At 39.4% G+C, this 25,943-nt stretch overlaps 1 protein-coding gene across 1 annotated transcript; it reads left to right on the top strand.

Moving 5' to 3' along the window:
• Positions 1 to 19,386: 19,386 nt before the first annotated feature.
• On the top strand, positions 19,387 to 20,460 carry LOC149187532 (F-box/kelch-repeat protein At1g80440-like). Its single transcript, XM_089412837.1, has one exon. It carries the CDS (start codon positions 19,387 to 19,389, stop codon positions 20,440 to 20,442), a length of 1,056 nt encoding a protein of 351 aa, XP_089268963.1. The 3' UTR covers positions 20,443 to 20,460.
• Positions 20,461 to 25,943: the final 5,483 nt, after the last annotated feature.

Raw genomic sequence — 25,943 nt, 5'->3', positions numbered from 1 at the left:
TAGCTTTCATCCATCAATTAAAAAGCTTCTTCTAAGAGATCATAGAAGTTGGCTTAAGCTCCTAGTGGACTTGTGCCAGCTGACCAAGTGACAGTTGCGGCAAGAGCTAGTACTTGTGCATACAGCACCGTCACTTCCAAGTTTGTTACGAACTACCGGGTTGATAAAATTAAAGAAGGGAGTTCCAGGAGTTGTAGCATTATTGCTACAATACTGGGGCCCACCATCTTTTTGGCGCCGTTGCCGGGGAAGCGTCAAAGTATTGGTGATTGCCGCTTTTCTTCTATTTTCCATTACAATATTCTGCTAAGTAGTTTATTTCATTTCCATTATGCAATTTCGTTTATGCAAAAGTAGATTAGCCTTTCCCGCTTTCATAGATTAGCATTTCAATTCCACAATTTCATTTCTGCAAGCGTAGATTAGCATTTCAATTCCGCAAGCGTAGACTAGCATTTCATTCCTGCAATTTCATTTGAGCAAAATAGATTAGTCCTTTCCTGCTTTCGTTTCAATTCCGCATTTTCATTTTAGCAAGATAGTTAGTTGCAGTTCAATCTATTTCAGTTTTGCAGGTAGAAGTAGAAAAAAAGAAAAAATCAACCAAAAAGATTTCCTTTCATGCCTGGTAGGAGTAGAGATAAGTTAGAAAAATATTTTCACAACACCCCCCTTTGCTTCACACAGCCAACCTTCTCTCTTCTTCGATGGCTGTGACTAAGAAGAACCCCTGGGTGGACATCAAGACATATCTGAAGAACCTCTAGGGGAGAAGAAGAAGAAAACATTCCTCTGGAGTAAATGGCTACAAGCAGAAATGTTGGGAGCAGTACCTTATCCAGAAATGAATTTGCAAATCAGATCGAAGATTTCAAGAGTGATATGAGGCGGTTTCTTGCCATGCAACTGGATACCTTGCGGATCCAAAAGAAGCAAGAAGAAGCCAAGAGGGCTTTGGTCATCTTTTGTCCTAGGTGCACTAGAAAGCATCCTAGGAACGAATGTCCAATGCACTCCCTAGAAGTGTGTTTCATCTCTGAAGAATACCATCCTACAAATCAGTGCCCTTCCTTGCCTGGACTTAAAGTTGCATATCAAAGAGTTAAAGGAACCACTTAACCACTCTATCATATGAACCAAAGGAAGCCGCATGGACCTAGATCTTACCAGCAGGAACTGCAAGGGACACCTGAGACCTATCATGACCCCTACCAAGCCACTTTCATGCCTTCTTGGGGTCCCCCTGCTCATCCTTCTTGGTTCACACCTCCTCCTTGTTCCTTCACAGATCCATATTATGCCCTACCAGTTGCTCGTTCATTTCACTCTTATGCTCAGCCACAGCCTCAGTGGAATGCACCTTATCAGGAGTGGAGGCCCCAGTACAACTCTCATCCCGCTCATTTTCCTCCACCACCTGCTCATCCACAACCATCGCCTCCTCCTCCACCAAGGCAACCCCAAATGCCTACCCAACCACAATGCCATCCATCTCCATCTCAATTTCACACCTCCACTCAACTACCCGTACCATTTCCAAAGCCATACAATGGAGTAGCTCAACCCAATTGCAAAGCTGAGGCACAACATGTGCAAATGACTCCTTTTGAGCTCAATGATGTTCACCAAAGCTTAGGAAGAGTGTTGCAAAAGAGAGAATCTATTGACAACATTGAAGGACCAAAGGAAAAAGAAGGTTCCAAAGAGGAGATCAAAGAACCATGGGCTATACTTGATGAAGAGAAGAGATCTAAATCAGAGATCGAGAGAGTTCCCTCATGGTTATCATCAAATCCTCCATGTACTCAAGAGAAAGATCAACAAAAATAGGAAGATTAGAAGGTCATGATAGAAGGTGACATGAAGAATGATCCAAATCAGCAAGACGACCAAGGATATCAAAGCTATATTGAGATATGGTTTCAGAAGGTCACTAAGTTGCAGCGGTACTTTCTTCCTCAGTTATGTTTGATCCCTTCAAAGCCAGATCATTTGGTCTCTGAGATCCGGATACCTGTCAAAGCATGCATTTCGAGCCTTCACATAATCTTGTCTCTAATCTTGATGTGCACATGGCTCCATTGGAAGTATTCTTATACTTGAGAACGATTTTGTTTTTCAAGTAGGGTAGGGTAGAAAAAAAAAAAAAAAAAAGAAAAAAAGAGAAAAAAGAAAAAGAAAAAAAATGAAAAAAGAGGAAAATAGAAATCTAAGGTGAAAACCTCCTCGGAGGCGCCTTAGATTGGCTCATTGATTGAAAACCTCCATGAGGCAGTCAATGGGTTGGAAAAAAAAAGAGAAAAGAGAATAAGATCTTTGGGTGAAAACCTCCCTTGGAGGCGCCCAAGGCAGGCAATTAGGGTGAAAACCTCCATGAGGCGCCCTAGTTGTTTTTCAAAAAAAAAAAAAAAAAAAAAAAGAGAGAAAAAGGAAAAGAAAAATAAAGCTAATCTCCCTTGAATAATTTCATGTTGCAGCAATGACATTGCAGGTTGCAAGAAGGATGTTTCATGACAGGAGGAGCACTCAAATCAAGGTTAAAGGAATTTTTCTTGTGCCTTCTATAGGAAGCTCTGTATTTCTACAGGAAACATCTTGTAGAACCTTTGGACGAACCAAATTCAAGTTTAAAATGGAATCTGATGGTGGGAATTTGTTGATTAGGCCTACAAGCACTTGTGTGTCCATCCCTTGCCTTTCTCCATCATTTTTTGCTTCTCATTGTGCTTCTACAGGAACTTCCTGTAGAAATTGTGGGAAACTAGACATGGATTTCAAAAAGTGGTTTGGCGAACATGGTAGCTTCCTCAAGGGTTCAGAAGTCCTCATGCAATCTTCCAACTCCTCCTCCATCATCTCCATACCTGCATCACACCCCAAGCTCAGTTTTTCCTTCCATACAAAAACTTGCAAAATGCCTTAAAGAAAAATACATAGAACAAAATTTGTTTTTTCCATAACATGAAAACCATGCATCCATTTGAAAAACCAGTTCATGGGGAATTGTACAAGGGTGATGGAAACATGCTTGAGCAGTTTCAGCCAATTCCGGTCCACGGTTTCCAAGAAATCAGCCTCCATCACCATCAGCCATTTTTGCATTTTCTCCATAACCGTGCATCCGTTTCAAAACCTGTTTCATGGGGATATGCATATGAGTGATGGTAATCTACCCAAGCAGTTTCAGCCGATTCCGATGCACGGTTTCTGAGAAATCGATCTCTGAAATATTCAGCCATTTTCTATTTTTCTCGAAATCCATGCATCCATTAATCACGATTTTGCTATGGGAGATGCATCATGATGATAGAAACATGTTCAGCAAGTTTCAGATCAATCCGCTTTACTGTTTGGGAGAAATGGCGAAAACAAGTTCTGGTTCTGTGACATTGCAGCAGCAGCAGCTTGAACGTGCAGATCTGAACGTGGAAACAAATGCATGCAGCTTAGATCTGGTCAGAGGACACCTGCACAAGGAAAAGAAATCAAAAATCATCAGCCAAGCCCTCATGCAACCAAAGGATCCAAGCATGCAGCAGCAGAACATGAGCATGCAGCAGCAAAAAGCTTCACAAGCAGCCGTTCGACTTCCAGGTACGTGACTGAAACTAATTCCTTTGATTGCATGAATGTAATTTAGAAACTTCATGAGCAATGAGATGGTTAGGATTAAGAAAAAATCAGTGGCCAGCTAACTGGCCACCCGCATCTAGTTCAACAGCGCTCGGTGGGTGAGTAAGACACGTGCGCTCAGCCATCTGAGGATGAAATTGGGAAACAAGTAATGGTGACTATTTGACCTACAACATGATTGATGGAGTGCTCATAGGTAGGAAACGTGATGATTCGTGACAGCACTTCTGTCTGCATGGCCAACACATGTTCTTGCCAGCTCACCACAAATCACGCAGCAACTAAAGAAGGCTCGGCTGAAATTCACGAACTGCTGTTCATCTGCACTTGCCACATCGTCAACTGAAGTTTGCACAAAATGATTAACTAGTCATCCTCCACCAGTTTCTCTACCTGTCTTCTAGATTCTGATGTGTATTAGGCTCGCTCAGAGGTGCAGGGCGCTCTACAGGCATTTCTACAGGAAGTCGTCTACAGGAAAGGCAGAAAACAGCCCTGCAGAAAGAAAACACGGGATTTTTAGAAAATTTCAAGCTCAAAACGAGGTATGCTCGAGAAAACTCCTCTATGCATGGTATGTTTTGAAAAGGTGGTGAATTGGACAGCATCAGATTGTGGAATCAGAGAAAAATCTGCCAGTGAATTGGAAGAAAAACGTTTGCCTATGTATTGCACTGGGTTTCCCAGTCATTTCTGCATCAAGATTCTCGTCCATGTTTCCTGTTTTTAAAATTCTCCTGTAGGGAAGATGTATGCAACTGTGGGGGCCAGCCTGTGTATGAAAAATTTTAAATTTTCATATCTGTATGTGTGCTGAGAAGAAAACTTGATCTCTGTACTCTGTCTATGAAAACAAAATTCTTCTTTTCAAAAGCAGAGAGTCAAATTCAGTACAAAAGCAGTTTAAAACAAAGGGAAATATTGCAATTTGATGTTGTAAGGAGAAGCACATGGAAAATTCCTTGTTTGGTTTCAGAAAAAGGTGAAAATTCAGCTATCCCTCTGTTTTCAGTTCTACCTACTTTCTCACCTGAGCATTTTTTTTAGAAAAAAAAACACTCAACACCACATGGAGGACAAGCAAAAGGAATTTAGAGAAACAATAGCCAAGGGAAGAGACACAGCCTGATGTTGAAATGAGGATAAAGCAGCACCAAGAGAGGAAGTCTCAGGCAGCAGCTGAAATATTGATACTGAAACAACAGTTGTAGGAGAGAGAAGCCCAGATGCCCTGCACAGCCAGCTAGGCAATAGAAGCCCTGCAATGGAGACAACCAACTAGATCCTATGCATTGTATCTTAAAGACCAACAAGCCCTCACCTATGATATCAGTCCTTCTAATAGTGAGGAAGAAGAGTAGAAAGGGGAAGAAGAGAAAGCTGCCGCAGTCGGAAAGTATTGTCATGTTAGGAACAAAAATTTGAATTAAAGTTAACTAATGGAAAAATAGTGATTTTGCATGAAGTGAATCTACCATGAAACAAACTGGAAAGTTCTGGTGTTGTTCTGGTTAGATTTGTTTATTTCAATACTTTCTAAGGGGTTCACAAGGTCTTTTGCAATAGCCAGATTATTCCATGTGAAAGAATTCTTAAAAGTGTGATTCGGTATGAAGTTTTGCTCTACTCCTGGTTATACAGCAGCTTGAAACAAAACTTGGGAATTCTCATTTTTGGCCTGTTTTGAAGCAATTTCAGATTGAAGGGAAATGCTGATTCATAGCAGTGATATGTGAGCAAGTCATATTTTCTCTTCCCTTGATCTATCTTATGTTTTGTTCTGCTTTTGTTATCAATTCTTAGCAGAGTTCAAATCCAAGATTAAGAATGCCATTTGATTCAGTTAAAGGCTTGGAAACACTTTTTCCCATCCAGCTTTGGCATGCAATATCTATTCTCGGGCAGTTCATTGTACTTGTGTGCTTTTATAATACAGTAGACTTGCCATTTGTGTTAGATTCTTCAGCTTTCAGGCAGCAGCACAGTTCAAGGAGAAGGCACCCCCAGCCAAGCAAGCAAAGTCAGAGAAAATTGGTTCTACAGGAAGTTAGCAGACTGTTTCTACAGGAAGCCAGCGAACTGTTTCTACAGGAAGTTTGGAGAGAGGGCAGCAGAAGGAGAAATCGGCCGAGATTTTAGCCAAGGAGGCCACCAAGGCCATCAAAGATGAGGAGAGAGATTGGTTGCTCAGAGGATGAGCAACACTTTCAGTAGGGGGGTGATGATGAGCCCCAAAAATGGACAATTATTTGGGCTCATTCAACCTCCTAATTTGACTTAATCCACCATTCTCATTAGTTTATTGCATGTTTTTGATTATATTTATGTTAATAGAGTGAATTTGGTTAGTCATTATGCCAACAAGTCTAATGGGTGCTTTGTGTAGCCTTTTTGGTCAACTTGGAGACAAAATTGAAGGTCTTAATGAGCACTTGGCAGCCAAATTCGTGGGAGAACAAGCTAGAGGATTTGTAGGAAGGTGTCCCCTTCATTTATGGGCCCTTACCTCGAATTCTCCACCATCAGCTCAGAGTTCAAGGGCCACCGAATCAATCAGCACAAGGGCAGCCAAGCAAGTCAAGTAGGACTGCTGTTAACTCCAAGTTTTGGGCAGCCGAGTCCCTAAAGTTTAGGAGGACTGTTGGGTCCTCAATTTGTATAAATAAGAAGGCTTAGGGCTTCATTTTGGTTAGCCAGTGGATGTTAGCTAGTTCGCCAGTAGATAGTAGCTAGTGGTTAGTCATTTTGTAGCCAATAGTTAGCTAGTTTGTAGTTCGATTTTTATGCAATAGATTAGCTTTGCTTTCAGCTCATTTTCAAGTCCTTCTTGTGGACAGTTTTGATGTAACTCTTCATTTCTTGATCAATAAAGATGAATCCAGCTTTGCAACAGCTCTAAATCTCTCTTTGGAGGCTGTAGCTCTTGGGGTTGGGCCCATCTCAAGCGCCCAGTACCTCCTTTGTTTATCTTTATGTGTTTTGCTGCGTTCTTAAAATAAAATCTGCTATTTAGATTTAGATCTTTCTTTGTTATTTAGATTTCTTTTGATGGTTAAAGTAGCTTTTTATGTTTGGAATAGAGTGGTAGGATTTAGTCATGCATTCAGATCTTTTGGACTGTTCTTTCTCACGTGTTGTACATGGCTTCCTTGCAAATAAAGCTGTTGTCCATTCTTGTTACTGTTAGCTAGATCATATTAGGGTAGCATAACTAGATCTTTGTTTTCTTGCATGTCTTTGTTTGTTCAGTTTGAAAAACCACTTGCAGAGTACCTGTTATCCTTCCTTACCTGCCCATACTCCATCCAACCTACCTGCTTCATCCTTCACTTATAAACCTTACCTTACATTTGCCTCATCCGCTTACTTTGCCATGATTCTCATCTTCTTGTGCAACATCGCTTCATCCATCCTTGAATAAATCCAGTCGCTCCTTAGCCTCATCCACCGAGTCCTAGACCTATTCACACCCATATTTCACCTCCATACTCATTCCTCCATCTTTTTCCCTCCATCCATGCTCCAAAATCCCATTTCGAAACATCCTGTAGAAGAATTACAGAACATCCTGTAGAAATCCTGAACATCCCGTAGAACCCCTGCAGACTTCCTGTAGAAGCTCATAAACACGGTTTCTTGGCAGCCAAACTTTGTGAGACTCTCTGGAAGGGTGTTAGGGACCCCTTAGACCCTCTATGAACCTTCCCAACCTTTCCCAAGCATTTCCCCTCCCTGATCCACCTTTGCACAGTCAAAAATAGTTAGAAGCACATGCATGATAATTCGAACAACTTAAACAAAAATACAAAAAGATGTTTTCTTCAGATATAGGTAGTCTAGACACATGTATTTTACCTTCATAGAAGTAATGGCATCTCTTTCAGTAGTTTGCATGCTCTCCTTTGCGTCAGTAGGATTAGCTGGTAGAATTAGGGTTTGCTAGGGTTTGCGTTTCTTTTTGGCTTTCAGTTTCTTTTTGCAATTAGATTAGCTTCCTTCGAGTTAGCTTTCATCCATCAATTAAAAAGCTTCTTCTAAGAGCTCATAGAAGTTGGCTTAAGCTCCTAGTGGACTTGTGCCAGCTGACCAAGTGACAGCTGCGGCAAGAGCTAGTACTTGTGCATACAGCACCGTCGCTTCCAAGTTTGTTACAAACTACCGGGTTGATAAAATTAAAGAAGGGAGTTCCAAGAGTTGTAGCATTATTGCTACAATAATGGGGCCCACCACTTCCCACCATTACTAGACACATCTGACAATGCAGAACAACTCACACCCATAGATTTAAATCTAGATTGCATGGAAAAAGCTGCAACTGATCGGATCATGGACACACAGATCAATCACACTCACCAGCAGAATATCCAACTGTATCGAGTTGTCAAACTCGGCGAACTCGTTCACGAGGGCAAGTGGCTCACCAAGGACCAAGTTCATAGAAGTTTCCTCATCTCATGGAGGAACTCAATGCAATGGGAACCATTGCTTCCTAATGGGTGAGGAATGATCCAAGTTGATATTGGTGGCCACCTTCCAAGTCCACTTGGACCCCCACCATTTTTTCTTTCATCTTTTCAGTTTCGTTAATTGTAGCATAGTTTACTATTTTTAGCAGTTTTTCGAGTCGTGAACTTCCGGAGCCGTTTTGAGGCCCTAAACGATGTTTCTTGGAAAACTGGGAGCAACATTCATCCATGGGCCAATGTTTCTCTTCCTAAAGTTGTAGTTCTCATATAGATCTTTCTAACTAGATATTGTGCACATCAAACAGAGATCGTATGCCAAAGATATGGCCCCAGGAATTTGATGTACCAATTTACCCAAATGGGGCCAATAGTTTGGCATTTCATCTTCTAGGGTTAGGTTTTTGGATGTTTAGGGTTTTCCATTGTTTCTCAATAAGAAATAGGCCTTCGAGCCTCATTTCAAGACACTTCAGAGGGATGTAGCCGCCACATCTCTTCTCAGAGATAAGCTACCATCGCCTTGGCTGGTTTATTTCCTTGGTTGTTTGTAAGCATATTTCAGTATTTTACATTAATGAAATGAGGTATTATTTCCACTGCATCTTTGTGTTTATGGTTATCTCTGTAATTTGTTGTGTTCTTGTTTAAATATGAATCAGTGGTATCATAACAGTCTGCTTTTTTCTCTGTTTTTCTTTGCATGTCCCCAACGAGGTCGGAATATAAGGGGTTAAGGCTTGAACTGGTTGAACCTTTGCAAGACCAACCTCATAAATCCTGATGGCCTCCCATGGTGAATGAAAAGAAAGATGAGGGGGCAGGAGATCTTATCAAAATATTGCTTGAAGAAGCCCTTGAGCGACAAAGGAATGCAATCATGGACAGATTTTCCCAGATCCTTCAGCAACTACCCAAGGGTGATACATCAAATTTCAACAGCTACTCTGGAAATGCCACACCGTTTAAGGTACAAGTTAATTTTGAAATCCCAATATTCGATGGTCAGATAGACACAGATGTTATCGATAAATGGTTAAATTTGTTAGAGGGTTATTTTTCTATTCATGATTTTTCCAGTCGGGAAAGGATTATTTTCTCTCTTCTCAAAGCAGCCCCCCACGTCAAGGACTGGTGGGAAACCTACTGTGACCAAAAGGATGAAGGTACAAGCTCACTATTTTCAGCCGCACCCACTTGGGATTCATTCCGGGATGCCATCAAGGAGCAGCATTACCTTGTCAAAAGCTATGAGGATAAATACATAAATTCAACCATGCTATGGCAGGGAAGGACCAAGACATGTCGCAGTTTACCAATATTTTCCATACCCTTCACACAAAGTTGGGTATCAGGTATTCGAAGCAGCATTTGGTACTCAAATACCACAACTACCTGCACAAGTACATCCAAGAAGAAATAGAATTCCTAAACATCCCCTCGCTTGGCAGCCATCAAGGTCGAGCAAAAATTTAAACAGAAGAAGTGAGACTTTGGATCTACGAATCCGAAGCAAGGGAAAGGTGCCCCCAAACTGCAGAACAAAGGACAAAGCCAAGGTGGGGTAGCCCAAGAAAACCTACCAAAGCTGTAAGCAAAGAACAGTGCCGTGAAGTAGAAAAAGGACATGGGAAAGTGGTGTGAGTTCCATAAGAGCTCCACTCACAATACAAGTGAGTGTCAAGTCAAGCAGTCACTGGTGGCTGAGCTAAAGGTTTCAAAATTAGATGCATATTTCAACTTTCAGTCAGAACCCGAGAAGGGGAATGAAAAAGGGACACAAATTATCGATGCGGAGCCCAACGCCACCGTTGCCACTACAAAGATCCAAAAGGAGGAACCTGAAGATCCAGAGGAGGAGGAGCATCTCTTCCACTCCCAAATGTGGGTAAAGGGCTCCCCACTATAGTTCATTATCGATAGTGGGAGCCAAAAGAACCTCATTTTGGCAGACATCATGAAGCGGTTGGGATTAATGACCACAACACATCCAAAACTGTACACCATCAGGTGGCTTCACCATGGACGAGATCTTCGCATGAGCCAGCAGTGTCACCGTCCATACAACATCAAACCCTTCTCGGATGAGGTATTTTGTGACATTTCTCCCCTTGAAGTTTGTGATGTATTATTAGGACAACCATACTTGTGGAAGTGACATGTTGTGTATGAATCAAGGCCCCGTGCTGTTATTGTTACTTTGGGAAATAAGTTGTACATGATACTGTAGGTAGCACCACCTACCACCATCTTATTGGTTACTGCAAAACAATGCAGTAAGCTCATTTCCAAAGCCAGGAAATTTGTTTTCCTGATGATACGCCCTCCGCACAACAACTACAGATGGACAAGGTTGTGGAGGAGTATGAGGACATCTTCACCTTACCCTCAAGGGTTCCTCTGCACTGTCAGGTCAAGCACTCCATCGATCTGACCCCAGGTGCATCACTACCCAGTGGACCAATCTATCGACGCTTCTTTCTAGAGAATGATGAAATCAAGAGGCAGATTCAGGAGCTGCACCAGAAAGGTCACATCTGTCTAAGTTCATCGCCTTGTGGGAGCCCGATTGTGTGGGTACAAAAGAAGGATGGGACATGGAGACTCTGTATTCACTATTGGGTGGTAAACAAGATCACTGTCTGTAATAGGCACCTGATCCCACGGATTGATGACCTCCTGGACCAACTAAAGGGGAAAAATATTTTAACAAGATCGATTTGAAGTCAGGATATCACCAAGTACCAATCGAACCCTCCTATGTGTGGAAGATTGCCTTCAAAGCCAAGAAGGGCCTTTTTGAATGGTTGGTTATGCCTTTCAGATTGATGAATGCTCCTGCAACCTTCATGAGGCTAATGGATGACATCTTGCAACCATTCACCAACTCATTTTTAGTGGTACACTTGGATGACATCCTGATCTTTAGCCAGAGTTGGGAAGAGCACCTCCACCACATTCGACAGGTTCTCCAAACACTACGACAACACAAGTTATGTGCCAATTTGGAGAAATACACTTTTGGCATGACCCAGGTTTAGTATCTGGATACATTATTGATGAAAAGGGGGTGCATGTGGATCTAGCCAAGATCCAAGTCATTCGGGATTGGCCATCTCCAACCATTCTGATAGAGCTCCAAAGCTTTCTAGGTCTTACCAACTTCTACCCACAAGTTCATGTTGGGATTTTCTCATATCACTTGGCCCTTCAATCAAGTCACCAAAGGAGGAGCGAAAGAAAAATTATTTTGGTCTAAACCTCAACATAAGACATTCCCAGAGTTGAAATATCACCTCTGCATGGTACCAATGCTCACGTTACCAAACTTGCAACAACCATTTGAGGTCGAGACAGATGCCTCTAACTATGCTATTGGGGCAATCCTTACTCAACACGGGCATCCAGTGGCATATCATAGTGAGATACCTTCAGACGCAGTCCGGAAGTATCCCAATTATGACAAAGAGATGTATTCCATTGTGTAGGCCTGGCAACAATGGAAGCATTACATTTTGGGGAAGGAAATGATCATCCACACAGACCACCAACCCCTGCAGTTCATACAGACCCAAGGGATTGCAGAATGATTGCCATCAGAAGTGGTCCACATACCTGCAACAGTTCCATTTGAATATCAAGTATAATAAGGGTAGCACCAATAATGTTGCATATTGCCTCAATCGACCACCAATCATGACATTAACCACTGTGCTCAAGTATTGTGGGCACGAGACTTATGATTGGCCACTTCTCTACAAAAGCGACCCAGAATTCAGCCACACATACCAGACACTCTTGGAGGATCAACATGTTCCAAATTTTCACCTCCAGGATGCCCTATTATCCCACCTGGGTCACCTTTGTGTTCCTTCAAGTGAGCGTGCCAAGATGATTTCGGAAGCACACTACAGTCAGCCTGCTAGGCATTTCGGGGTATAAAAAATGGAGGCAGTATTGTAGAAGTATTTATTTTCGCCAAATCTTTGACAAGATGTCGGGAAGTACATCAGTTCATGCACTACTCCGCCATTGCCAAACTGACCATCAAGAAGCAAGGCCTCTATACCCACTGCCTACCCCTAGTCGTCCTTGCGAATCCATCTCCATGGATTACATGTTACGCCATCCTTCCACTAAGCATGGAAGCAACTATGTTTTTGTGCTCGTCAACAGGTTCTTGAAGATGGCCATTGTGGCGGCCTGCAAGAAGAATATCATAGCAGAAGCCACTGCTAAAATCTTCTTTGAATGAGTGTGGGTACACTTTGGGATCCCACAATCTATCATCTCATATCGGGACAACAAATTCCTTAGTACATTCTGGTCCAGTCTCTGGTCGATGCTGGACACCAAACTCACTAAGTCCACAGCCTTCCATCCTCAAACTAATGGCCAGACAAAGGTTGTTAACATGATGATCGTACACATCCTCTGCATGTACAACTCAAAGCATCCATGCACATGGGACGAGAGCCTCCCCTATGTTTAGCATAGCTACAACCAGGCTCTCCACAGCTCGACTGGCCATAACCCTTTTCAAGTGGGTTTGGGATGCCAGCCACTATGTCCCATTGATGTGGCCATGCCATTTACAACTACTCACATAGATTCGTCTCATATCAAGTCTGAAATAGATAAGGCAAACAGCTTCATTGAGCACATCCAACATATTCCCCAGCAGGTCCATGACATTCTAAAGAAATCAAATGCCAAGTACAAGCAACGACATGATCAACATCGGGTGCCACACAATTTTCAGGTGGGCGACAAAGTCTGGTTGCATTTTCAAAAGGAATGCCTTACAGGAGCCTATCAAGAACTTAAACTACTCCGGTATGGTCTTTACACCATTACCGAGACTATGGGAGACAATGCATTTGAGCTCAGCATTCCCCCATTTCTGGGCCTGCACCTAGTGTTCAATGTGGACCGCCTTCGGCCATACTTTCCACCATTAGTAGACACATCCGACATTGTAGAACAACTCACACTCACAGAGTTAAATCCAGATTGCATGGAATAATATGCAATTGATTGGATCATGGACACACATATCAAACACACTCACCATTAGAATATCCAACTATATCGAGTTGTCAAAGCTGACCAACTCCTTCACCAGGGCAAGTGTCTCACCAGAGAACAAGTTCAGCAGAAGTTTCCTCATCTCATGGAGGAAGTCAACACAATGGCAACCATTGCTTCTTAAGGGGGGAGGAATGATCCAGGTGGATATTTGTGGTCACCTGCCAAGTCCACTTGGACCCCCACCATTGTTTCTTTCAGCTTTTCAGTTTCCTTAATTGTAGCATAGTTTACTATTTTTAGCAGTTTTTCAGGTCGTGAACTTTCAGAGCCGTTTTGAGGCCCTAAATGATGTTTTTTGGGAAAAATGGCAGCAATACGGGTCTCCCAAAGTTGTAGTTCTCAAATAGATATTTCTAATGAGATATTGTGCGCATAAAATGGAGATCGTATGCCAAAATTATGCCCCCGGGAGGTTGATGTACCAATTTACCCAAACGGGGCCCACAGTTTGGCATTTCATCTTCTAGGGTTAGGTTTTTGGATGTTTATGGTTTTCCATTGTTTCTAAATAATAAATAGGCCTTCGAGCCTCATTGTAAAATAGTTGAGAGGGATGTAGCCAATACATCTCTTCTCAAAGATAAGCTACCATCGCCCTAGTTGGTTTATTTCCATGGTTGTTTGTAAGCATATTTTAGTATTTTACATTAATGAAATGAAGTATTATTTCCACTGCATCTTTGTGTTTATGGTTATCTCTGTAGTTTGTTGCGTTCTTGTTTAAATCTGGATCAAGAGGAACCTTGGTCTATTCAAACCCACAGTACCTCCAACGAGAAACATACCAAACTTTGGATATGATGGCTCCAACGATGCCACTTGGTGAAAATTTAGTCAGATAAAGGGTCCGCCTGCATGATTAATGGTTTTATAACTTACACCTAATGCGCTGAGAATCTCGCCAGCGCGGGACAAATTTGTGGCTCCACTAGGCCGAAAAAAGAGGAAATTGTAGGATGGATAACATGTGGATGTGAATTGCAGCACAGTTAGCAGGAAAACTTCTCTAGAGCATAACTTAGTCAAGTTTTGACCTTTTTGAGTGTAGAAAGAGCCCGACTAAGGGCTTTTTACTGTTCTAGAGCCATTGGAGACATTGTTTTATATTTTTTAGCAGTGCAACTTTATGTAAATGCATATTTTTGAGCAGAATGAAGGAGGCCCAACATTGGAAGCTGGACCAGGAGATGTAGGTAGGAGAGATGAACTCCTTCATCATTGTTGTCATGTGTATGTTGTTATGGTAATGATGTATTCTTTATTTTCTGCAAAATTGAGATAAAAATCATCTTTTATATGTTTATTAAATTGATTCTCTACCCAAAACACATATAATTTTGACTTGCAAAATTGTTAAAAAATCTTCAAGTTTACACATATAGATCAGGAATTCGAGCACTATGCCATGAAGTGTCCACAAAAGAAGGCAAGCAAGAAGGAGCATGTAGTAGCAACAACAAGTGAATCTTTGGCTTCGCAATTCAAGTTTGAATTCACTCTCATCGTATGCATGGTGAGCACAATTATGGGGAGCATGTGGTACCTAGACAGTGGTGCCTCCTTCCATATGACGAGGAATAGAGAATTTTTCAGTGACTTGGAGGAGAAAGATCTCCAGATGAACATTGAGTTTGGAGATGATGGAAGGTACAGTGCGATGAGGATCGGTATTGCCACTTTTAGAGGGAGTATGGCTCCCCTCTTAGGCTCAAGGATGTGATGTTTCTATCGGGTTTGAAGAAGAATCTAGTTTATGTAGTTATGTTGGAGAAATGTGGCTATGATGTGATATTCAGGAAAGGGAAGGTTTTTGTAAGACACATCGTTATGGGACAAGTGAAGTAGATCGGGGTTTGATTCAAGAACTTGTATTCACTTGAGGTAGAAGATGCATGAAAAGCCTTAAGGAGACGAGAAAATACTAGAGATTTGATGGTTGAGAGGGAGCATGCTAGACCTCTCAACATGAAACCTTAGAAGAAGGTTGGGGAAGTTATGGAAAAGCCATAAATGGAGAAGCAGATAGGAGGTAGAGTGGATACATACACTCAAAAAAAGACATCTAATAAGGGGAGTGTTTGATCCATGTTGGAAGAGGGAGCACATGCAACCATACATCCATGTGTGAGGTGGGGTGATGTAAAGCCGTAGTCCAAGAGCTGCAAAAATTTGGGCAAGCTCCATTCAGGCATTCTCCTCATGGATCACTACCTTGCTAGGGTCCCACGGTATTCAGTAGCAGGAATATCAGTGTCAATCAGATAGTGAGGAGTGTAGAGGAGTGTTGACAGTATATAAGGAGGCTCAGTTAGTAGTAGCACATGTTTCCCAGTAGAAAATTGCAGACACAGTTGATTTTATTTGTTTTTTTTTTATTTTTGGATGCTTCTAAGTTGTAGATGTTGCAGTAGTAGCAACAACATAGTTAAGTATTGTATGCAGTACATTCCAAAGGTTCTAGATGAGGGTAGTTGAGGCTCCCTTTCTTGCCAAGAGAGCGAGTGTTGAAAATGCAACAAGAAAGTCTCAATTTTATTTTTTCCTTAATTAAAATTGAGGAAATTTGAAATTCCATATCAGTAGAAAACTTGGAGGAGTTAAATGAGGAGACATGTCACTAGTCACTCAGTTAAGAACACCCAATTCAAGTTAACGAGTTGAGGTTCATTTTACTTATGTTGATTCCTAAAAAATAAGAGTCTAACTCAGTAAATTCAAGTTTGAGACACTTGAGCTCAATTCTACATGATTGATTTCTAATATCTGTTTCAGTTAATTTGAGTTATTCTTAGTGTAACTAGTTCTCGCTATCAAAAGAACTAGTGGAGGTCATGTTAAGGGTGTGTAACTTTTTTCACACTGAATGGCATCGACTTAACTGATCAATACACCTAAAATAATTGTTGCATGTAGATAATTCGAGTTACATAGTTGAGATTAGAGTTCAATGGCAGTGTACTATTAGTTGTAAACTATTCCAAGTTGTACAGGTGGTGCATGTAGTCAGAGAATTGACCTAAAGAAATTGCGTAATCCAGGTGAGGGAATTTCATAATTAATAGAGGCCTAATTCCAAAGGAAATGATGCAATGAAATAGGAGCTTGGAGGATAGGAAAACTGGCTAAGTATTGGCTAAGGTCAATCAGTCAGGCAGAGGATAGAGGATATAAGTGAAGGTTGAGCTCAAGCTTGAGCATATCATATTATATTCATCCAAATTCTCTGATTAATACAATACATATAGTAAGGGTTTTTGAGCAATTGCTTTCCCTAGATAAATATAGGTGTATGTCTATTGAATCTTGATGCATGTTAATGATTTGTGTTCTCGATCGTGAATTTGCTTCTGAAGATTAATATAGTACATTCTAGTCTTGTGATTTAGTAAATTATATGAGCAATTTATGACCTACATATTAATTTCTACACGAACCTTAGGAATAAGGTAATTCATAATTATGGAGAAGAAGCCACCATGTCACTACAAAGTTAGTGCCTAGTCATTACCACATGTCATCCTAAGTGGCAACCCTTGCTAGAAATAAGCTTCTAAAAATAGGAAATGTTAAAACTAGAAGAAGATCCCAAATGGTAGGGAATGTGTGATAGTGGAAGAAAATTGGTCATATGTGCCTCTAATAAGGTATGGAATATGGTAAAATTATTTCCTAATTGCAGCTTTGATTAGATATTAAGTGTGCATGTACCCTAATACCCCCCTCTAGCATAACTAGGGAGTGTGCTTAGTGAATTAGTCCTAGAGATTTTTAGTCATGTTGGATACTCATGTACAAAAAACTATGTTAGAAAATCAATGAGTCCTAGAAATTTCTTCCAGCCATGTTAGATGCTTATGAAACATCTTATGTAAGATACAATATGACAAAAGAGATAAAGAGGAAAAGATTGGTAAGAAAAAACCCCTCAAAATACAATATACACTATGTCTACTATGCAATTTCTACAAAAAGAATTGTGTTGTTGATAAACCCCATCATATCTCTTTCCTTAGAGCATTCCTATACTATGATGAGAGAATCCTTTTATTGTTGACTAAATATTTTACTTGCTTTCAGGAGCAGTGAGAACTTGTAGAGTACAAAAAAAAACTGGGAACTAGTACTTCATATCTTGGCAATATTACTCATTAGCTTACTAACTACCTGTAAAGTATGATATTGCTTTCATACCTTATAATATGGCTACAATAGAATGTCCGTGGAATTCTAAATCGTTTCCTAAATTTGATTAGAAATCTAATGTGAAAGAAAATAAGGTAAAATGGTGCTTATAATACTCACAATTATCTTCTTGCCTAAACTAATGTGGTATGAAAGATATACACTTATAATATCAAAATAATCTAAAACTCATACTTAATCTCAATTGGTTAAATTTACATGACACCATTGAACTTACAAGCTCTTAAAATTAAGATAATTTAAAGTTTATAATTAACTTAACTTTAATTAGTTAAGTTAAAATAACTCTAATCACCTTCCAGTCTCTAACATTTTGATTCACTCAAAATAAAATAAATATAACTTCAACTTAAAATAATAAATAGAAAAAATCTACTTTATTATAATTAATTTTATTAATTTTGATTTGCTAAAAATAAAATAAATATAACATCAACTTCAAATAATAAAAATAAAAAATCTACTTTATTATAATTATTTTTATTAATTTGTTTTCCGTACTTAAGTAAACTTGTAAAGAATAAAAATTCTACCTAATTATAATTATTTTATTAACTTTTGTTTGATAATTAAAGTAAACTTGACTTGGTAAAGTTGCTAGATATTCCAAAAACCCATAGTATTTATTAGTGTGGAATATAATCTATTTGTATTCCATTTAAAAAAAAAATTAAATCAAATTTATATTTACCAAACCCTAAAATAAAAATAAAAAATTATCGTTCTCAATAATTAATAAATCCAAAATTTAAATAAATTTAAATTCATAAAATTAAAAATTTAGTTAAAAAATATACCTACCTCCTCGTTGATGTAGGTTTCATTCTCGTACAATTTTCTGATTTAAAATTTAATATATATGTATGGAAAAGGATCTGATTTATTTTTGAGTCTCAAAGTCTCTTTAAAAATAAAGAATAATATTATGATTATCAAAAAATGATATTTATATTTTATTATTATTAGTTCGTTTGCGTTTTGCAAATATGTGCGTTACTTCTGCGGTGAGCTTAAGTCGATTGGTGAGGTTTAGATGCTGTACTCAGATAGATGCAACAACTCTTTCTCATGAAAGTTCGTTTTTTCCCTTCGACAAAAAATATGTACGTGACTTCCCGCACAGGTTGGTATCCCATCGCCCATTTTATGAGTTTAAAAGTGAAAAATTAATGTTCACGACGGGGACGTGCAACTGATTGTCAATGCAAGTGCGCATTCCTACAACCGGTCGCAGCCTACCCGTTCACTTTCTACATATATCGTAGGCCGCATGTCCCAGTCTCCTCGAATTAAGGATATCTTCTTATCTCAAGATTTTCAGTTGTTTTCTGTAATTTCTGGTAACTACCCCTTTTTCGCCCAAGATTTTCCGGTGGATTCGCCATATTTGTTCATACTCTTCATTCTTGTTCAGTGCAAGATTTTCAGGTATATACTTCTTATTTGTTCATACTCTTGATTCGTTTTTGGCGCAAGTTTTTCGGCTGTGTTCTCTCCATTGGTTCATCTCCTTTATTTATTTTTATCATAGCCCATCGGTTTCTAATCGCTGTGATTTATTTATTGTATCCGTTCACTTTCTACATATATCGTAGGCCGCATGTCCCAGTCTCCTCGAATTAAGGATAATCTTCTTATCGCAAGATTTTCAGTTGTTTTCTGTAATTTCTGGTAACTACCCCTTTTTCGCCCAAGATTTTCCGGTGGATTCGCCATATTTGTTCATACTCTTCATTCTTGTTCGGTGCAAGATTTTCAGGTATATACTTCTTATTTGTTCATACTCTTGATTCGTTTTTGGCGCAAGATTTTCGGCTGTGTTCTCTCCATTGGTTCATCTCTTTTATTTATTTTTATCATAGCCCATCGGTTTCTAATCGCTGTGATTTATTTATTGTATCCGTTCTGTTTAATTTGGACTTTCTTTATTGTCTCCGTTCTGTTTAATTTGGACTTTCTTTACTGTCTCCGTTCTGTTTAATTTGAATTAGGATTAATGGAGATTATTCCGAACATTCCAAACGAAATCGGTCGAGAATGCTTACTGAGAGTGACTTACAAGTCACATGATAACCTCAAAACTGTGTGCAGAAGTTGGGAGGCTACGCTGAGTAGCCCACGATTCTACGAGGACAGAAAGATTTATGAGGTTAGCGAGCAATTCATATGTTTGATTCAGGCTATTCCTAAAGGGCCATCAGCGGAGAATAAGTGGGAGGGCGCCCCCGTTTATGGGCTAACTCTGTATGACCCTCTGCAGGGAACCTGGGATCGCCTCCCTTCAATTCCCCAATTTCCCGATGGGTTTCCCCTATTCTGTCACTGCCTTTCCGTCGATCAGAAACTGGTTATGATCGGGGGATGGAATCCCTCCAGCTGGGAGACCATGAACTCTGTCCTTATCTATAACTTCACGTCCGGTACTTGGCGCCGCGGAGCCGATATGCCCACGGTTCGATCCTTCTTCGCCTCTTCTGTTTCTCCCGATGGACTTATCTACGTCGCCGGAGGACAGGACCACAATAAAAACGCTCTGCGAACTGCAGAGGCATATGATGTTAGACATGACAAGTGGGGGATTCTGCCTCCAATGAGCCGAGACCGAGATCGATGCCACGGGGTCTTTTTGGATGGAAAATTCCATGTGATCAGTGGCTACGCGACAGAAGCGCAGGGGCAATTCCAGCATACTGCCGAAGTATTCGATCACAATAAACAAAATTGGAGCGGAGTGGAGAATATATTGCGTAGCGGCGAAACCCCGACAACGTGCTTAGCTGCGTTGGGGCACTTGTATTTCTTCCATAACCAACAAATGAGTAGATATAATGGGGAGGAAAACTTCCTGGAAGGTGTGGCGTCTCTTCCTAAATGTATAGACGTTGCTACCTGCGCCACAGCATGGCGTGACAAGATATTTGTGAGCGGTTCTACGAGCCGTTGGGGTGAGCAGGTGTGTTACATGTACCACAACTCCGGAACGTGGTTTCCCATTGAGATGCCACATGACTTTGAGGGGTTTGTTCAGACTGCAGTAACTGTGGAGCTGTGAGGGATTTGTTCAGACTGTAGTAACTGTGGAGTTGTGAGCATATTGGCTTGGGTGCGCAATTATTATAATACCCACGCTAGAATTATTTGAAAAGTAGTTGCTCCGCTGCCTTGTAGCGGTTGATATTTTACACATCCAAGCCATTTTCTCGCATCCACTAATTTTACAAGTAGCAAAGAATCAGCTGTTTCTCAAATATATTTAATTTAATATATTTCCGTTTACGTGTGAAAAAATTAGGGTTCTTATTTGCAAGTGTGCTTTTTATAATTTTAGAATACATGCTTTTTCCTTATTGGACACAGCAAGATGCATTTAATAATTTAGCCTTCCTGAGACTTTATGACAGTTTCTCAAATATATCTAATTTCTGTTTATGTCTTTTAGCTGTCTGTTTATAATTTTTCCTTAATGTCACATCAAGATGCGTTTAATAAATTACCCTTCCCAGGAGTTTGCGTAAATATATTGAGCTTCTTTCAGATTTCTATTTATGTTCAATAGAAAAACGATATGAGTGGAGCCCAATACAATAGTTTTTTGCTTTTCCTGTTAGATGGTTCACTGTCGTTTGTATCTTTTCTGGGACTATAGACTATAGCTGTTTATGTGAAAACTGTTTTTAATAGTTTTACTTTGTATCTATTTCTTGTTTGGGTTGTTTTCTTCTATGATGAGACCTGGGAAATAGATGGGTGACTGAGATTTCTGTATGGAAATTATTTATATAGGCTTTTTTTTAGTGACTTTTTGTTGGAAACGTGAGCTGTATAATGAGGCTTACGCTTTTACTGTATTCATCTTCTAATTTTTTGTTGAACAGAAAAGGCAGTCATTTTTCTGCAGCAGCTTTATGCTCTTATCATACAGCAAACTGAATGCTCAGGCATATACAATGTAACTTTTTATCTTGTTTATAAAAAGTTCGATTTTTTTCTTTGGAAAAAAAAATTCAAAAAGACAATCTAGTAGAAAATTTATGTCAATATGACCTAGGAAATGGAAAACAAATAAACAAAAAAATGAGTAGAGCCCACATACAAAAGGACAATCAAGGTAGCAAGTTCTATCAAAACATATTATGTCAGTATAAGATAGGTAGCAAGTTCTATCAAAACATATTACGTGAAGTGGAAAGGAAAAATTAATAAGTGATAAGTTACGAAAGTTTAAATAAGAGAAATCTTGTTAATTTGAAGTTAATCTTTATTTGATTATTATTTAAATATGGTAAATAATGTTAATTAATTTAGATTTATTCAGTGGTTAATTATGAAGTCGTGATATTAATTATCAATTATTAATATTAATTAATTATTAATTATTAAGTTATTATTAATTATTATAAACATTGATTTTTAATATTATTAATATTAATTAATTAATTTTAATATATTAATTATTATTAATATTAATATATTTTAAATAATTTTAATATTAATACAATATACTAATATTACTATTTATTAAATACTATTCATTAAATACTAAAATATATATTAAAAATAAACATCTCACATACTAAATTAATAATATTATACTAACATATATTAAATATTAAAATTATTGGTATAATAATTACTAAATATTTATAATAATGATTACTTCTTAGGTATAAATTATTTAAAAATCTACAATTAATATTATTAAAACAAGCTGACATTCGATTTTTAAATCTACTTTTCTCATAATTATTTAAATCCCTCAATTAAGCTCTTCTAATATCATCATTCAAGAAGTCTATGATGGATCCCGGTTGGGATTTGAAACGTTGATTACTATGGATTCTCCGGTAACTAAGTCAAAAGTAATTTATATATGAAACTAAAAATTAAAATGATATGATATGATAGACAAAACAAGTAGGAAATAATGTTATATTATATACCACATAGCAGGTCAAGTTGACAAAAAATGGCATTTACACTTTGGGAGATACCCAGAGGTATACTTTCTTTTGGAGTAGTCTAACAAAGTGGAGGAATTGCCCGGTTTCCATTCCTGCCTAGAAAAACGTCCGACAACGGAAATCAGCGATTCCACCACCCTCTGCCACCCTTCGGCAACTCCGCCACCCTTCGACATTAATTGCGGTGGGATCTCATTTGACAGATCCAGATCCGGGAGTCTTGACGAACCTTGGTCACATCACACCGTGGCGCGATGGGTTGTCCCAAGTTGGTGGCCGATATTCAAATTCCCGCAAAGCCGTGCGTGAGAACTCCCTCCCCATTTTTCATCAAGCTCAAACACTACCTTGCCTTTAGAACTCTCAAACCGGATGATCAGAACTCTCGTGATAAGAACTCTCAAACCAGGTAGACAGTAAGTTATTCCAGGCGAGTAAAACCTAACTTTACATCTTCAGTTTCATGGATCAATTTTCTGTAGCATCGTCATCCTCTGTTTCCAAATCTTGAAATAATCATTGCAGAGCTAATAACATCATTACATAATAATTTCAAAAACGTCATTTACTGGCATGTAAGCTTCACCTATTCAGATTTACCCTATATCAGTTTCTACAGGCTCAAATCTTTCGTTTTCAAATACAACGATTCCTGAGACTCTTTTCTCATATTTACCCTATATCAGTTTCTAGAGGCTCAAATCTTTAATTTTCAAATACAACAATTCCTGACACTCTTCTCAAATCTGGTTTTAAATGCTTTTGCAGTGGAATTACTATCTCGTGCCTCCTCTCTAATTCATGTCTTGGTTGAATGCCTATCTCTTTGATTCAAACAAGAAAGCTAAAAAATTGCATCTAAAATGTTTCACTGCAAGAATTGCTACAATATCTTTCTTAAGTTTTTTTGTAATACCCAAGGTTGATCCCTTTGTAGTTATTATTTTTCTCATATATTCAACCTATTTAGTAATTAAATCGTTGTTACATGCACAATTATGTTAGATATCCTTGAATTTCTAATTATTTTTCACTAATATACCAAAGGTGCTTCACATCTTACATTAATTGTATCTATTAATCTTATCCACACTATCATCATAATGTCATATATCATATGACCTTATACTTATGGTAGTGAAAAAATCCTAAAGGTCAAGGAATTGCTTTGGTGCGTGATTCAGTTGTATTCCATGTAAGGTCGAATGCTTGAAACAACAAAAATCCAGTTAAAGGTACTGATGAACTTCGAATGGCACTTAATCTCTCTATTGGAGATCCTGGAAAAGATCAAAAGAAAATTTGTTGAACAGTTATATTTCATTACTAGCATCTTGAATTTTCCTCGGCACTAACTTATATGAATTTTTTTATCACCTACTTTCATTCTACTCAAGACTAGTTTTGAAAAAAAGCCTACTTATCTGTCAGATAGGCATTGTGTTATTAATTTTCTTAGTTTTCTTCCACCCTACTGTTGTGGGGAAAAATGCCTATGCAGGACGATCCTATCCACCTAAGGTGTGACAGTACCTTAGCAACAAACGAATACAGCTACTTCGGTTTCTTCCTTTATGAAATATGAAAGAGAGGAGATTGGTAGACTTACCGTTATCTTCCGGTTGTCCCTCGATCTAGATCCTCTCCTCTTTGGGTGTCCACAGCTACTCGCCTCCTCACGAGATCACAAGAGAACAGCTACCTGTGACAAGAGAACAGCTACTTGCAATGAGAGAAGGACACAACACAAAGGCAAATATACATATTCATAAATGATTCAGGATTAGAAGTAAATCAAATACACTAATGCAAATCATACAATAAACACCAGCATATAGGAAAGAACCAAGAAGCTTTATTGATTGATAAACAAGGTTCAGGAAGAGATACAACCCATAGGGTTCCAACCCAGCATCTCCTTCCCAGCAGAATGGAATTCCTTCTTCAGCCCCTTTCAAAGCATAAACACCCAATGATCTAACCACAATCCAACAGCAATTCTTTGCAATCACAATATTCCAGCCTCCTTTGACCTCATGGACAGAGATCTATATATAGGAGTTTTGGAGAGAGGATGAGTCAGCTTGAGGCTGGTATGAAACTGACTAGTGTCCTCTCCCACTTTAGTTCTTGAGTCCACTTGGAGGTTCTTGCTTCCACTTGGAGATTTGGAACCTCTTACTCATCACCAGTCGAATTCCCTGACCCAAGTGTCATTTTGGAAGCTTCCTGGGCATTGACACCTTGAGAAATGAGTCTGCCACTTGTCCAGTTACGCTCAGCGCAGGTAGCCTTCTTTGCAGTTGACATTCAACACAGGTAGACAGTGGAGCAGTTGACATTCAGCGCAGATGCTCAGTGGAGCAGTTGACATGATCCAGAATTGGCCTGTTTTGAGTGTTTTCAGGTGGAGAACTTTTGTGAACTGCTGTGGTTTGCTGGCCTTGTTCCTCTAGGGGTAGGAACAACATGTTTAGGGACTTTGGATCCCCTTAATTATTGACATTTCATGCTCAGTGATGCAAGGCACAAAAATGTCTATAACAGTTGCCCCCTAAAGTATGAGGTCGTTTATCGGGTGAAATGCTTTATCCAGGGGAGTCCGAAGTTCATCCATTTGCTGGGAGGAGACCTGTAATAAGATACAATACAATACATTATGATTCATACAGCTTTCATGATCTAGCTGAGGCGGGCATTCCCATGCTCAGCTTTATAAATACATTTTGGTACATAGAACAGACGATCGTCTGATGGTAGACTGATAATTCTGGCGAAACTATCATCCTTTGATTAGGATGATCATCTGCTGCAATGATGTACATGTCAAATGTCTTTATATTTACTGAATATATATCGCAGCCCGGATGGATGAAACTAGATCCGGGGTCTTCAAACTCGTTCGATCTTCACTCTAAGTACAAGTCGATCCATGTGAGAATTGCGCTGAAGTCGAACATGGAAAGACATCGCTTGATTACCGGTCAATGATGTAAACCGTTAACAAGCGCGAGAGGAATCACCGATAATGATAATGACCCTCAAGGTACTGCAGTACAATTCACGTGGTGTGAATAAAGGACTTAGCGTCGAACACCACGCAAAATCTTCTGGTCGAAGGTCATTGAGGTATACCTGTCGCCGGAAGTGAGAAACTTGCCATTGAGGCATGCAAGCTTCAAAGTACTGAAGGGGTTGTTCCTAGATCAACTTCTTGGATAATGAGCTGATGTCGACAAGAAGCGATCTGTCAAAGGAGGGCCTTAATGAATCCCACATCAGTGACACGGAACAGAGCTAATGATTTTAGTGGAGGTGAAAACAATCTGTAACATATGATTTAGGGTGGCGGTCATGAATGGATGAAGGATAATGTATGGTAGTGGATGGGACCCGGGTTGACTCTTTCTGAACGACTTCTCTTGAACATATGGCGACACTGATGCGATGGATTGGTAGCATTACCCCAAGTATGGATGGTGTGGCAAAGACCATGGTGATGTGACCGGTGAATGAAACAACCCAACCCGATGTGGTACGGAGGAAAAGTGTCATGTTCAAGCGCAACCTGCTACCATCAAAGACTTCTTGA

The sequence above is a fragment of the Pinus tabuliformis genome, chromosome 3_1, assembly GCF_031772625.1.
Source record: "Pinus tabuliformis cultivar Carrire ecotype Pingquan chromosome 3_1, CPIR1, whole genome shotgun sequence".
NCBI classification, from domain to species: Eukaryota; Viridiplantae; Streptophyta; class Pinopsida; order Pinales; family Pinaceae; genus Pinus; species Pinus tabuliformis.
Note: the sequence above shows the minus strand (reverse complement) of the source record. Positions and strands in the feature narration are given on the sequence as shown.